The 13,121-nt window shown below is 50.4% G+C and overlaps 1 protein-coding gene across 1 annotated transcript; it reads right to left on the reverse strand.

The window, feature by feature from the left end:
* Positions 1 to 1,090: 1,090 nt before the first annotated feature.
* Fam181a (family with sequence similarity 181 member A) lies at positions 1,091 to 3,275 on the reverse strand. Its single transcript, XM_074066921.1, has 2 exons — positions 3,160 to 3,275; positions 1,091 to 2,455 (listed from the first exon to the last, which is right to left on the reverse strand). Exon 2 carries the CDS (start codon positions 2,367 to 2,369, stop codon positions 1,491 to 1,493), a length of 879 nt encoding a protein of 292 aa, XP_073923022.1. The 5' UTR covers positions 2,370 to 2,455; positions 3,160 to 3,275; the 3' UTR covers positions 1,091 to 1,490.
* Between the last annotated feature and the right edge of the window lie 9,846 nt (positions 3,276 to 13,121).

The following is a 13,121-nucleotide window of genomic DNA, read 5'->3' on the forward strand; positions in this document are numbered from 1 at the left end:
TGTGGCAAGCTGCCTGTCCAGTGGTCTCCCTGCTCTCTTGGATCCTGGGAGGAGCAAAAAGGCCCCGTGCAGCCCTTAATCCTGAGTCTGTATTAGCTAAGAAGGATTCAGAGGCACATCCAGACCAAGAAGGAAAGAGTGATTCCAAGGGCAGCAGAGCTCAATGGTCAGTACACTGCTGTAGTCCTGCATGCTGCAGTTGAGGACACTGAGGCTCGGAGGGGGGGGTTAACACCCAGAATCTTGCTGCAGCACAGGGCACAGTTGCCCGCCAGGACTGCGTTGTTCACGGCTGTGAGGGCACAGGATTGATCAGCTGTGTAGCTCAGCAGCTCAGCAGCCCTGGCCTCATGACAGGAGAGCATCCCCGGGCCAGTGAGCAGACAGAGGCCTCTCCAGCAGCTTTGCTAGCTGGGCATTATCAGGACAACCCTGCTGTTTGCCACCAGTGCCTTCTCAGTGCACTGTCACAGGCAGAAGCCTTGTCATTCTGTTGACAGGTACCTGGAATGTGCCAGGGGCTGAGAGCAATCAGCAGATAACCTGGGAATCTAGATTAGCTAGAAATTATTGATAACTTTGGCATTTGGGGTTTTGGGGTATTTTGTTTTGCCATGAACATAGAACCAAAGATTATGGTTAAAAAGGGAGAGTTTGGCAGAAACACCCCCAAAGGATTGGAATCCTGTTTGGCCTGGTTTTCAAGGCTGGGCATGACCACCTTGTTACAGCTTCTTCCATAGGCTGTCACACAGCAGAGCTGGAACTCTCCTGGACCCAGACCAGCATAGATCCTTTAGGGTTCAGGCCTCTCTGGCCTCTGACTTCTGAAATGTGGACCAGAGTACCCTTTCCTGGTGCTCCGCTCCCCACCGCCATCCTTTGAATTGAGCTGTGACACCCCTGCCCCATCCTGATCTCCAGACATCTTAGAGATAATTATGGGCCATTCCCATTCCCCCATAGTCAGCACCTCCATGTCAGCCCTCTGCCTGGGCACAGTCAGTACTTCCTAGGCTGGGACCATCCCATGTCACAACCCTCACGATGTGGAAACTGCAAAAGAAATGTCTTTATTTTTTTAACCTTCTTAATATTTACAAAGAACAACAACAACAAAAATCTGAATGGGCTCACACAGTGGGTGGCAGCTGAACAGGGGTGTAACTGGGTCTGGGGTGGCTGGTGGGTGAGGGATGAGCCCCCCTACCCATGGTCTGTGCAGGGGCAGGGAGATGAACTGCTGGGCTCTGGCCTGCTTGGGAGTAGGTCAACTATGCCCAGCCTCACAGCTCCCAAAGCTGCAAGGGCTAAACGAGTGACTTCCCAAGAGCCCAGCCCTGGTGCTGCCCTCTCCCCCACACAAAAGGCAAGGGGCACTGGGAATGCCCAAGAGGCCATGCCACTGCCCAGCCCCTTCTTCAAAGGAGAGCTCATCAGGGCCCCCGTCCTGCAGGCTGGAGGAGGGGGCTGAGGCCCTCCCCACCCTGCTAGAGGTAGCCAAAGACATTGAAGATGGGCGAGGGGACAGCCGGCTTGGTGGGGATGGGCTTCAGAACCACGGGTCTGCACACCTTCTGCCCTGGGTCATCCATATCCCTGCAGAAGTGGGCCAGTTCACCTGGCAAAGCGGGGCTTTTTCTCCACAGGCCCAGGCTGGGCACTGGGCTCTGAGGCAGGGCCCCTGGAGGGCAGGGGAAGATGGGCTGTCCATGGTACTGGAAGGGGCAACAGCTCCAGGCATCCACACGGCCCACCAGGGACATCCCAGGCATCTTGAGTGACTCCTTGTCAGCCAGTACCCTCGGGGACATGGATACTGGGGCAATCTCAGGCCCCAGGGACTCCAAGCCCTTGCAATTTTTCTTACTCTCGAAAGGAGGTCCCTCCCTGGGGCCCAGTCGCCCATCCAGCCGCATGGAGTAGTTGTGCGTGGGCCTGGGCTCTTCCCAGAAGGACGCGGGCAGCTGTCTTTTCCTCATGGGCACCTGGCCAGGCTTGGCAGCTTCTAGACTCTGCCCCTGCAGGGTTGGCTCCTTGGAAAGACATTCCTCCCTGAAGGGGTTCCCCAAAGCCTTCTCCTTGCAGCCCCCACCCCCGCCGGGGCTGGAATCGGAGGTGGCGTGGAGAGGCAGCCTCCCAGGCTGGTCCTCGGGCCCTCTTTTCAGGTCGGGCTCAGCCACCCTGCCGGGAAGGCCCCTCGGGAGTCGGGAGCACCTCTGGGAGAAGCGTTTGAGCTGCTTCTGCAGGTACTTGCGGTGGTCCACAGAACGGCGGCAGGGTGCAGACTTGTCCAGGGCTGCCTTGATGTCACTGGACGCCAGGTTCACAAAGTTCAGCAGCATCTTCACATCACTGTCGGCTGCCATCACCAGGGGGCCACTGCACAGGGCTTTCCATGAAGAGGGTGAGCTCTGGTAGGGGCCAGCAGCTCCAAGGAGGATGCAGAGCTGACCTGGGGGACACCACAGGCTGTTGGAGTCTCTCTGGAATAGCCACACCCCCATGCCCTCCCCAAGGCCAACAAACCTGGATGCAAACAATATCCCTACCCTGGCACCACTTCGCTCTAAACAGAGCCTGGGTAGTGGGATGCGTGTTAAATATCTACTGATTATCTGAGCTGGAGTAGGTGCTAACGGTCTCATTTAGCTTCCTTGGGTCTGTTGCCCTCTTCTTGCAACTGAGGCTCAGAGAGGTCAAGCAACTTGCCCAAGGTGACCCAGCTATCAGCAGCATTGCTGAGGCTACACTCCTAGCCTGCAGCATCTCCCGCATGCTGCACTTCCAAAGTGCATGACTTGCCAGAGAAAAGTTTTTATTTTCTGGGCTGAGGCAACTGCTCCACTTTAAAAAAGGCCAAGCCCCCTTCCTTCCTGGTGGCGGCCTCCCCCTCCTGCCACCCCGCCTTCTCCACAGTCCCCACGCTCCACCCCCAGGTCTCAGGCAGGACCAGGCAGGACCCCTGTCTAGCACTTAATCGAGACCTGCCTTGAGGGCTGATCTTAGGCTGTGGACAGCAGGGACTCTCGGGTAAGAACATCTGCAGCAATTTCATGCCTCCTGGCCACCACCCACAGCTCTGTGCCCCTCCCCCAGACCCCATGCCTCCCCGCCCCCCACCCAACAGGGCCAGAACCTCTGGGCCTCCACACTGACCGAAGGTGCGGGCCGGGCCCTGCCAACGTGGCCCGGCAGGTTCCCCCCGCAGACCTGGGCAGGCCCGGGGCAGGCGCGCAGCGAGCTCCGAGCGGAGCCGAGGAGCGGTTGTGCAGTCCTTGAGTGGACTGAATGGAGGACAAGTCGGAGCTGGGGGGCCCTCAGGCCAATCAGGAGCGCCTCTCCAGATACAAAGCATCCCAATCAGGCAGCAGCGCCCCGTTCCCACATTCTTTGCCGTCACAAATTGTCACCATGGGGACCATCACAAAAAAGACAGCTCCAAATGCAATCATTTCCCGGTAAATTTCTACCCTTCAGTCCCACTTCTGCTCAGCCTCCACACCCCTCCTCCCCTTGACCTCGGTTCCCCGGTTCCTCGAGGGGGTGGTGTGTGTGTGTGCATACATTCGTGTGTGTGTGTGTGTGTGTGTGTATGTGTGTGTGAAATGTCCTGATTGAGGAGGGGCTGGGGCACAGGAGAAGGGCTTGCAAATCTCCCCCCCAAGACTGCAGGCGGACAGATGCCATGCTCCAGTGCAGACAGACAATCAGACAGGGTAAGCCAGGGCAGGCTGCTTTCCCCGCTGCCCTTGAGTGTTGAGTGGCTCTTTCTGTCTCTGCCTTTGCCCCTCTCTCTCCACCACGCTTTCTCCAGACATCCCCCAGGGATGGGGTGCTGGAGGCCCCACGAGGCCAGGCAGTGCACCCGATGTGGGGAAAGGTAGCTGGGAAGAGCTCACTAACGGGGTGCTGGAATATCCATGGGAAGGGAGCCGGGGCTCTCAGGAATCTTGTCTTTATGTTTGCTTCCTCAATTGAGCTGCACAAAGCCTGAATTGCCCATTCAGCGCGGCCGGACAAAAGGTTGGCGTTGCACGGTCCCCCTGCATTTGTAGTCAAACAGTTAGGGACTTAAATCGAGTCGTCATGATGGAGAAAGAGGTGGACAAAGCCCATAGAATTGCCATCAGCAAACATTTTCCTGTGTCATATTAGTCAGTCTCCATGGCTCCCCCTGGCCTGGGGACAATGGCACAAGTTTACACACTTGGCTACTGTCACCGTGCCAACGCCGGCAGGGCTGCAAGCAGGGCCACTCGCTTGGAGCAAGCAAGGGAGCCCAGGCACACTGGCCCTGCCCACCAACTGGTCAGAGGGAAGGTGAGGCCGGTGGATGGACTGCGAGGAAGGCTGCCCAGGAAATGCTAATGGGCGAGGCAAAGCCTCTGTGCCAGCCAGCTCAGTGGGCCTTGCGTGCCTCTTCCTCCCCTCTTCTCCTCTCCCCTTTCTTCTGCTGCCTTCTCCTGGCCCCCTGGTCAGGCAACAGAGCTGGTGGTCTGCACACCAGCCCTTCCCTTTGTACCGCAGCCTAGATGTCAAGGTTCCTCTCTGGGGTCTTCCTACCTAGACAGGAGGCACTGGCAGAGCAGTGAGGGTCCCACCCCTTCCCACAGGCCAACAGACAGCTGCTATAAGCATGAGGCCCCTGCCACAGCGGCCGACTTCAAGCACCTCCCATGTGGCCTGAGGATCTCTCCTATGGAGGAGATGGCCCAGTGCTGGTGAGACACAGAAGAGCCTGTGGCACTCTGCAGGCCCTGCCCCTGTCGTAGGGGCTGGGGAACGAGAGATTGAGCTGCAGGTGCACGGGATGGAGCATCCATCACATGCTCTGGACAGTTGCCCCCATCTGCAGGATGAGAGCTGAACCATTGTTGTTTTAAACCCCAGGGACTTGGGTGCTACGTGTTTCTGCAGAACATGCCGGCCCACCTTGACTGGTAGGCACTATCGTACACTCTGCTGGAAAGATGACCCACGCTCCATGCACTTACCCTGTGTGTGCAGCGGGTAAAAGCTCCTGAAAACATCTTTCTTCCAAGAACACAAGAAATTCTCCATTGGCTACTCGGATCTCAACTTTCTGTGAAACCAGGTCACGCCTGCAACCTTTCAGCCCTTCATGGTGCACCTGTCTTGTAAAACTGTCTCCTCATTTCCTAGCCAGTGACAAACCTCCCCACCCGGTCAGTGGGCTCTGTGGGAGTCAAATCAGTGTCTTAACTTTCCAGGCTGCAGATGTAGCTCAATGGTGGAGCACTTGCCTAGCGTGTGGGAGGTTCAAACCCCAGCACAACAACAAAAAAGTCTATCCATAGTCCTCTGGGCTTTCTGATGGGCCATAAGGATTCAATTTTGTCTTGCTCTGCAGAGCCCTTCCAGCCTTCCTCTCATTCTGTCCTTCTCTGGGAAGGGAGGAGTTATTTTCTATTTACAGTGACCAATACACCCAGTAACAAGCTTCAAACCTCTGATTCTTGGGCTTAACTCAGCCAACCCTGGCCTTCTTTTAGAGGTCCAGCGCAAACACCCTCTCTTCCAGGAAGTGTCCTGCCAACTCCAGTATAATTAATGACAACGTGACCTTATGTTCATAGAGTCAAAGGTGAAATCAAACCTCTGTAGCTAAACACAGAAGACCCTTTGTAATCTGACCCCCTACCAGGGCCTGGTACAGGGCAGCTTCTTAATAAGTGCTTCATGAACAAAATACTACACCCATTCCACTAAATAGCATCCGTCCTGTGTACTGGAAAAGGCTGCTACCTGTCTTGTTGATTTGTTGGTTTGTCATTTGTCCCCCCAACTCTGTCCAGGCAAGCCTCATCAGGGGAGAAAGTTTGGCCATAGGTCCATCTCTGTATCCCCAGTGACTAGAAGGACACTTGTAGCCACAATGACTGTACTTGATGGCAAATTGTGCTTTTCCAGGCCAATGGTGCTTAAAGGTGGAGGCACATTTCCTGGCTGCACCTGGCCTCGGGGCAAGGTTCCATAAAGTTGTTAGGCTAGGTGAGCAGGCAGCTGAGATCAGACTCCAGGCTGGGGTCTCCGGCTTCCAGCTCTGCTCTTCTGATAGCTGATGGCAGCAGTGTAAGATTCTGCTCAATCTGAGCACAGAGCAGGTAGGTTCATTTGCTGTCCCCAGATGCTGAGATTACTGTCTTTAATGAAGAGGGAAGCAGAGGTGCAAATCGGCTAGGAAACTTGCCCTGGTCCTATGGTCCGTGAGCGACAGACAGAGCACAGATCAGATGCTGGCAGTGAAACCCAAGCCCCACCCCCGTACCCAGTTGTGACATCGGGAGGAGCTGCTCCCCAGGGTCCTTGCGAGCCCAGTGCCCCTGCCATTCCAGTCCTGGGCAGCCAGGCCTGACCTCCCTGACTTGGAGGACATGCAAAGGCTACACGGAGGCACAGCAGCCTACCGGCACCTCCGGGGATGTGGGTCAAGGACATCACAGCATGATTTATGTAACCCCCTTATGTAATGGCAGCCTGCAGCACGCTGTCAACCACAATCAGAGAGGACATCAGGTGGAAGTAAACCTCTTTGGTCACTGGGCCGAGGGCTTCCCTCCCCAGCAACCCAACCTCCCAGCCGAGGCCTCCCAGCTGAACCCCGTGATGCGCTGGAGAAGTCTCAACCTAGCTCCGCTGGTCTCTGCACCCCCGGCTGCAGTCACACTACAGTGACAGAGGCAACTGCCTGCCATCAAGTCCCGTGTTGAAAATGATTTTGGCCACATCATTGTAACACTGAGTGGAAGGCTGGCTTTGAAGATGAGGTCGTTCATCTCTGTCCCGGCCTGGCTGTGTGCTCTTGGGCCACTCACTCCCTGTCTCTGGGTCTCATTTTCCTGCTGGATGACATCAGCACCTCTCAATCTGCTTGTTGCAGACATGAAGATTTATGGGCGACTAGTGTGTTATAAGACAGTGTAACTTCTGAGTCCCAAGCTTGATGACTGATTTAATTTGCCCTGATAAAAACTGGAGCAGACAGACAAGGGACTGATAACCAGAATATACAGGGAACTTAAAAAACTAAATTCTCCCAAAACTAATGAAACAATAAAGAAATGGGCAGGTGAACTAAACAGAACTTTCTCAAAAGAAGAAATTCAAATGGCCAGAAAACACATGAAAAAATGCTCACCATCTCTAGCAATAAAGGAAATGCAAATTAAAACCACACTAAGATTCCACCTCACCCCTGTTAGAATAGCCATCATCAGCAACACCACCAACGACAGGTGTTGGCGAGGATGCGGGGAAAAAGGAACCCTCTTACACTGTTGGTGGGAATGTAGACTAGTACAACCACTCTGGAAAAAAATTTGGAGGCTACTTAAAAAGCTGGACATCGATCTACCATTTGATCCAGCAATACCACTCTTGGGGATATACCCAAAAGACTGTTACTCCAGAGGCACCTGCACATCCATGTTTATTGCGGCACTATTCACAATAGCCAAGTTATGGAAACAGCCAAGATGCCCCAGCACTGACGAATGGATTAAGAAAATGTGGTATCTATACACAATGGAATTTTATGCAGCCATGAAGAAGAACGAAATGTTATCATTCGCTGGTAAATGGATGGAATTGGAGAACATCATTCTGAGTGAGGTTAGCCTGGCTCAAAAGACCAAAAATCGTATGTTCTCCCTCATATGTGGACATTAGATCAAGGGCAAACACAACAAGGGGATTGGACTATGAGCACATGATAAAAGCGAGAGCACACAAGGGAGGGGTGAGGATAGGTAAGACACCTAAAAAACTAGCTAGCATTTGTTGCCCTTAATGCAGAGAAACTAAAGCAGATACCTTAAAGCAACTGAGGCCAATAGGAAAAGGAGACCAGGAACTAGAGAAAAGGTTAGATGAAAAAGAATTAACCTAGAAGGTAACACCCACGCACAGGAAATCAATGTGAGTCAATGCCCTGTATAGCTATCCTTATCTCAACCAGCAAAACCCCTTGTTCCTTTCTATTATTGCTTATACTCTCTCTACAACAAAATTAGAGATAAGGGCAAAATAGTTTCTGCTGGGTATTGAGGGGGGGAGCGGGAGGGGGTGGAGTGGGTGGTAAGGGAGGGGGTGGGGGCAGGGGGGAGAAATAAACCAAGCCTTGTATGCACATATGAATAATAAAAGAAAAATGAAAAAAAATAAAATAAAAAAATAAATAAAAACTGGAGCAGAATCAATAGCAGGATCAGGTGTCCTTACTTGAACTTCTGGTCAGGGAGCCCAAGGACAGGAGCAATCAGGAGGAGAGAAGTTCACTGGATCCTAGTGCATTTCAGGTGGACTAAAATTCTTCAGGGAAAGAATGTGGTGTGGAGAGCGAGATCCTCTTGTCCACTTCCGGCCCGTGGAGGGAAGCAGTCGGGCTGTCATAAGCGAGGTTTTGTAGAAGCTCTTTAGCACGCCGAAGATGCTCCCTCACGTCCTAATTTGCTTGTTTTTGTTATGAATTTGGGGATTGAATTTTGTCACATGACTTTTCTGCAGCCATCACTATGATCATATGGTTTTTTCCTTGTTTTGCCTACTTCAGTTTTTTATTCTGCCAAGATACAAGTCACATCACAAAACAGAATGCTTTAGCCATTTTAAGTGTCTGTGTAGTTCTGTGGCAGGGAGAACAGTCACATTGTGCCACCATCACTGTCCATTTCCATCATCCCATAGAGAAACTCTGCCCTCATTGAGCAATGGCTCCCCCGCCCACCCCCCAGCCCCTCTTAACCACCATTCTACTTCTTGTCTCTGTGTATTTGACTGGTCTATGGACCTTGTATCTGTGGAGTCATGTTTGGTGTCTGGGTTATTTCACTTAGCATAATATCTTCAAGGTTCACCCACGTTGTAGCATGTGACGGAATTTCATGCCTTCTAAAAGTTGAGTAATATAAACAACTACATTTACATATATTCATATATGCGCACACCACATTTTGTTTGTCAATTGATATATGGGGTTATTTCATCTGTTATCCTGTAACAAATTCAATTAAAAAGTAGTTACAGGATTACTCCAGGTCTTTATTTCATTTTGGATGAGTTTTGTTATTTTATGGTCTTTGAGGAATTGATCCATTTCATCTAAGTTGTTGAGTTTATGTTCATAGAGTTGTTCATGCTGTTCCCTTGTTTTCCTGATGTCTGTCAGGTCTATATTAATCTCTCATTTTCTTTCTGATTTGCTAATCAGTGTCTTCACTTTTTCTGTGTGACTTAGGTTATCAAGATTTCATTGATCATTTCAAAGAACTAGCTTCGTTTTTCATTGATTTTTTTCTGTTTTCAATTTCATTGATTTTTGCTTCTGTCTTTGCTATTTCCTTTCTCTTTCTTTTGATTTGGGTTTATTTTACTTTTATCTTTTGGCTTCTTGAGGTGGGAGCTTCCATTATTGAGACCTTTCTTGCTTTTTGGTATAGGCATCTTAGTGCTATCAAATTTCCTCTCAGCCCTGTTTTAGCTGCTTCTCACAAACTCACTATGCTATGCTTGTGGTTTTATTTGGCTCAATAATTTTGCAATTTCCCTTCAGACGTCCTTTTTGACACATGGATTATTATACATCACACTTTTTTTTTTTGATGGTACTTGGGTTTGAACTTGGGGCTTCACACTGGAGTTATATCTCCAGTTCAAGAGGGATATTGACATTCAAAAGTGGTGTTGAAGTCCCCAACTATAATCACAGATTTGTCTATTTCTCCTATCAGGTCCATCCATTTTTGCTTATACTCCAAATCCTGTACTCATGGGCTGAGCAGTGGATAAGACTGAAGTATATTAAGAAAAATGTAGAGCATGAAGCCCCCAGGAAGGCAGAGGGTGGGAGGAGCTCAGGGTCCAGGTGCACTGGGGTGGAAACTGGTCATCCCTTCCTAGCCCTCTGTGATTTGGAGAGGTCACCTTGTCTCACTGAGCTTCAGTTTCTTACCCACGGCTCAGCAACTAGAAAAGCCATGCAGGACCCTCTAAGGAGTAGATAATGCACACAGGTTCAGTCCCAGTGTGTTTAATGAGCACCTGCTATGTGCAGGGCATACTTTAAGATACAAGGATAATGGATTGAATAGGATTCCTGTGCTGGTAGCCATGAAAATAGTTAACTAACCTCTTGTTAAGTGCTAGGTGATACCCATGTTTATTGCAGCACTATTCACAATAGCCAAGTTATGGAAACAGCCAAGATGCCCCACCACTGACAAATGGATTAAGAAAATGTGGTATCTATGCACAATGGAATTTTATGCAGCCATGAAGAAGAACGAAATGTTATCATTCGCTGGTAAATGGATGGAATTGGAGAACATCATTCTGAGTGAGGTTAGCCTGGCCCAAAAGACCAAAAATTGTATGTTCTCCCTCATATGTGGACATTAGATCAAGGGCAAACACAACAATGGGATTAGACTATGAGCACATGATAAAAGAGAGAGCACACAAGGGAGGGGTGAAAATAGGTAAAACACTTAAAAAACTAGCTAGCATTTGTTGCCCTTAACGCAGAGAAACTAAAGCAGATACCTTAAAAGCAACTGAGGCCAATAGGAAAAGGGGACCAGGAACTAGAGAAAGGATAGATCAAAAAGAATTAACTTAGAAGGTAACACACACACACAGGAAATCAATGTGAGTCAACGCCCTGTATAGCTATCCTTATCTCAACCAGCAAAAACCCTTGTTCCTTCCTATATGGCTTATACTCTCTCTTCAACAAAATTAGAAATAAGGGCAAAATAGTTTCTGCTGGGTATTGAGGGGGTGGGGGGGAGAGGGAGGGGGCGGAGTGGGGGGTAAGGGAGGGGGTGGGGGCAGGGGGGAGAAATGAACCAAGCCTTGTATGCACATATGAATAATAAAAGAAAAAGGGAAAAATAAATAAATAAATAAATAGATAAATACTGTGAAAAAAAAAAAGTGCTAGGTGATGTTCCTAAACTTCCTCTGTATTAACTCCCCTGTGGGCTGAGGATGGCTGTGTCCCCTACTCTATGAGGACACTGAGTCTAGACTGATGACTTGCTCAAGGAGAGAAGCTGGAGTCTCCCAAGCTGTTGTGGTGGTTTTTTGATTAGTCACCATGATCAAAAAGCTCTGTGTCTCAGTTCCCCACCCTTGCAGTAGAGTGAACCATAGCTCCCTGACAGGGTGGATACAAGGACCAAGAGGTCACCTATGCCCGCGCATAGTCAGTGCCCTTCCCTTTCCTGTGCTTGTCTGACTGGCTAGACCTAAAGATGTCATCCAGGTGAATCCATCCTAGGCACATCTCTCCCTGGGAAGAGGGCCCCTGTGCAGTGTCTCTCCTGGACCATGGCCCCACAGTCCTGCCACTGCCTGGACCTCTTCCCCCAACCTGCCACACGCCCTTCACCTCGTCTGTATCCTCCAGTGCCTGTCTGATGCGTCTCTTCACTCTGCTCAGCAGGGCAGCTAGGAATGAAAAGTCCGTTTAATTTCAACTGCCAGCTCGGATTTGATTGGTGATGGCTGGCAGGTGCCTCATGGAAAGGTTCTGAGCACCCCCTCCCTCCACCTATAGCTCAGTGCTCAGAATGCTCTGATCAGCCAGTGATGTCTGCCCTGGGGGTAGATGGAGATGAGGGCAGTGGTGTCCCTGAATCCAGCATAACATCACAGGATGAGAAGCTTGACATTCTGATAATCCAGCCCCCATGAGAAGGGCAGTGACTTATCGAAGTAAACATTCCTTTAACCAAGATTCAATCTCCCACCTCCCAGGCCAGAGTTCATCAGTTCAACTTAGTAGACACTTTGGATTTTTTGAGACAAGTTCTCACCAGATAGCCCAGACTGGCTTTGAACTCACAATCCTCCTGCCTTAGCCTCTGGAGTTGCTGGGATTATAGGCACGTACCACCACATCATCTAGCAATGGACATTTATAATCTTCAACTCCAGGCCAGGCTTTAACCACAGTAGACATCTTATGTGTCTGATGGCGTTTCATTCCCACAACCCTCTGTGATAGATCTTAATATTCTAGCCATTTGGCAGAGAAGGAAACTGAGGTTCTGGGTGGTCAAAGCAACTTCACAGCTAATGAGGGCGGAGCCAAAGATCAAGTCCACACATCCCTGACTCGAGATCTTGACAGGGGTCTTGCTAGCTTGCTGCTTTGTTTCAGGGATAAGAGGTGGCACTGTGGCGATAGTCACAGCCTGAGGAAAGGGCCCAGACAGGGTGTTGGTACTTTGGGAGCGGAGACCCTGAGTTTAGTGGAATAAGGACCAGGGCGGGGTGGGAGGGTACACAGAGACTGAGCTAAGACTAGGGCAAGATAAGGCTAGGAAGAAAGGCTGAGGTCTTCCATCTCCACATTTTTGCATGCTGTAGGCACATAAATGCTGATGGCTGAGTGAAGGAATCAAGAAGACAGATCATGGAATAATGGTGGGCTGGCTCTGGGCCATTTTCATGGCCAAGAGCAAAACCATCTGTGGACAACAGATGCATCATCATATCAGACTTGGACCCTGCCACCCCTGTCCTCAGCTGCACACACAGACACATGACCTCAGCACCAGGAATCCTACAGCCTGGGACTAGGATCTCTGAAGAGAACGGTGACAGGGCCTCCTCTCAAACACTGCCATGTAATGAGAGTTACACACTCGTCACCTCATTAAATTCTTAGCAATCAAAAGAAGAAATAAAATTTTCTGAGGGGTGGAGTGTGCTTCCCACATGACAGCTTAGGAAACCGAGGACCAAGGAGATAGAAGAACTCTTCAGCATGTGCCTACACCACTGTGCCCCTCAGGGAAGAGGGGCTCAGGTGGGTGGACATTGTCCCCTCTTGCATTCCAAATTTCCACCCCCGCACCGCTGCAACAGCCTTTCCCACTTCAGTAACATACAGGATATTCCTCTTCATTGCACATTTCTGTTTTCTTTTCTGGCAGTACTGGGATTTGAACGCAGGGCCTTACACTTGCTGGGCAGGTACTGTACCACTTGAGCCCCAGTTCCTTTTGCTTTAGTTATTTTTGGTATAGGGTCTCACATTTATGCCTGGGCCTGCCTGGACTGCAATTCTTCTATTTACATTTCCCACATAG

The sequence above is a fragment of the Castor canadensis genome, chromosome 3 (genome assembly GCF_047511655.1).
Source record: "Castor canadensis chromosome 3, mCasCan1.hap1v2, whole genome shotgun sequence".
NCBI lineage: Eukaryota > Metazoa > Chordata > Mammalia > Rodentia > Castoridae > Castor > Castor canadensis.

Bases quoted from the DNA above. Each gene is read 5' to 3' on its own strand.
- Fam181a (XM_074066921.1), bottom strand. From the start codon at position 2,369: ATGGCAGCCGACAGTGATGTGAAGATGCTGCTGAACTTTGTGAACCTG.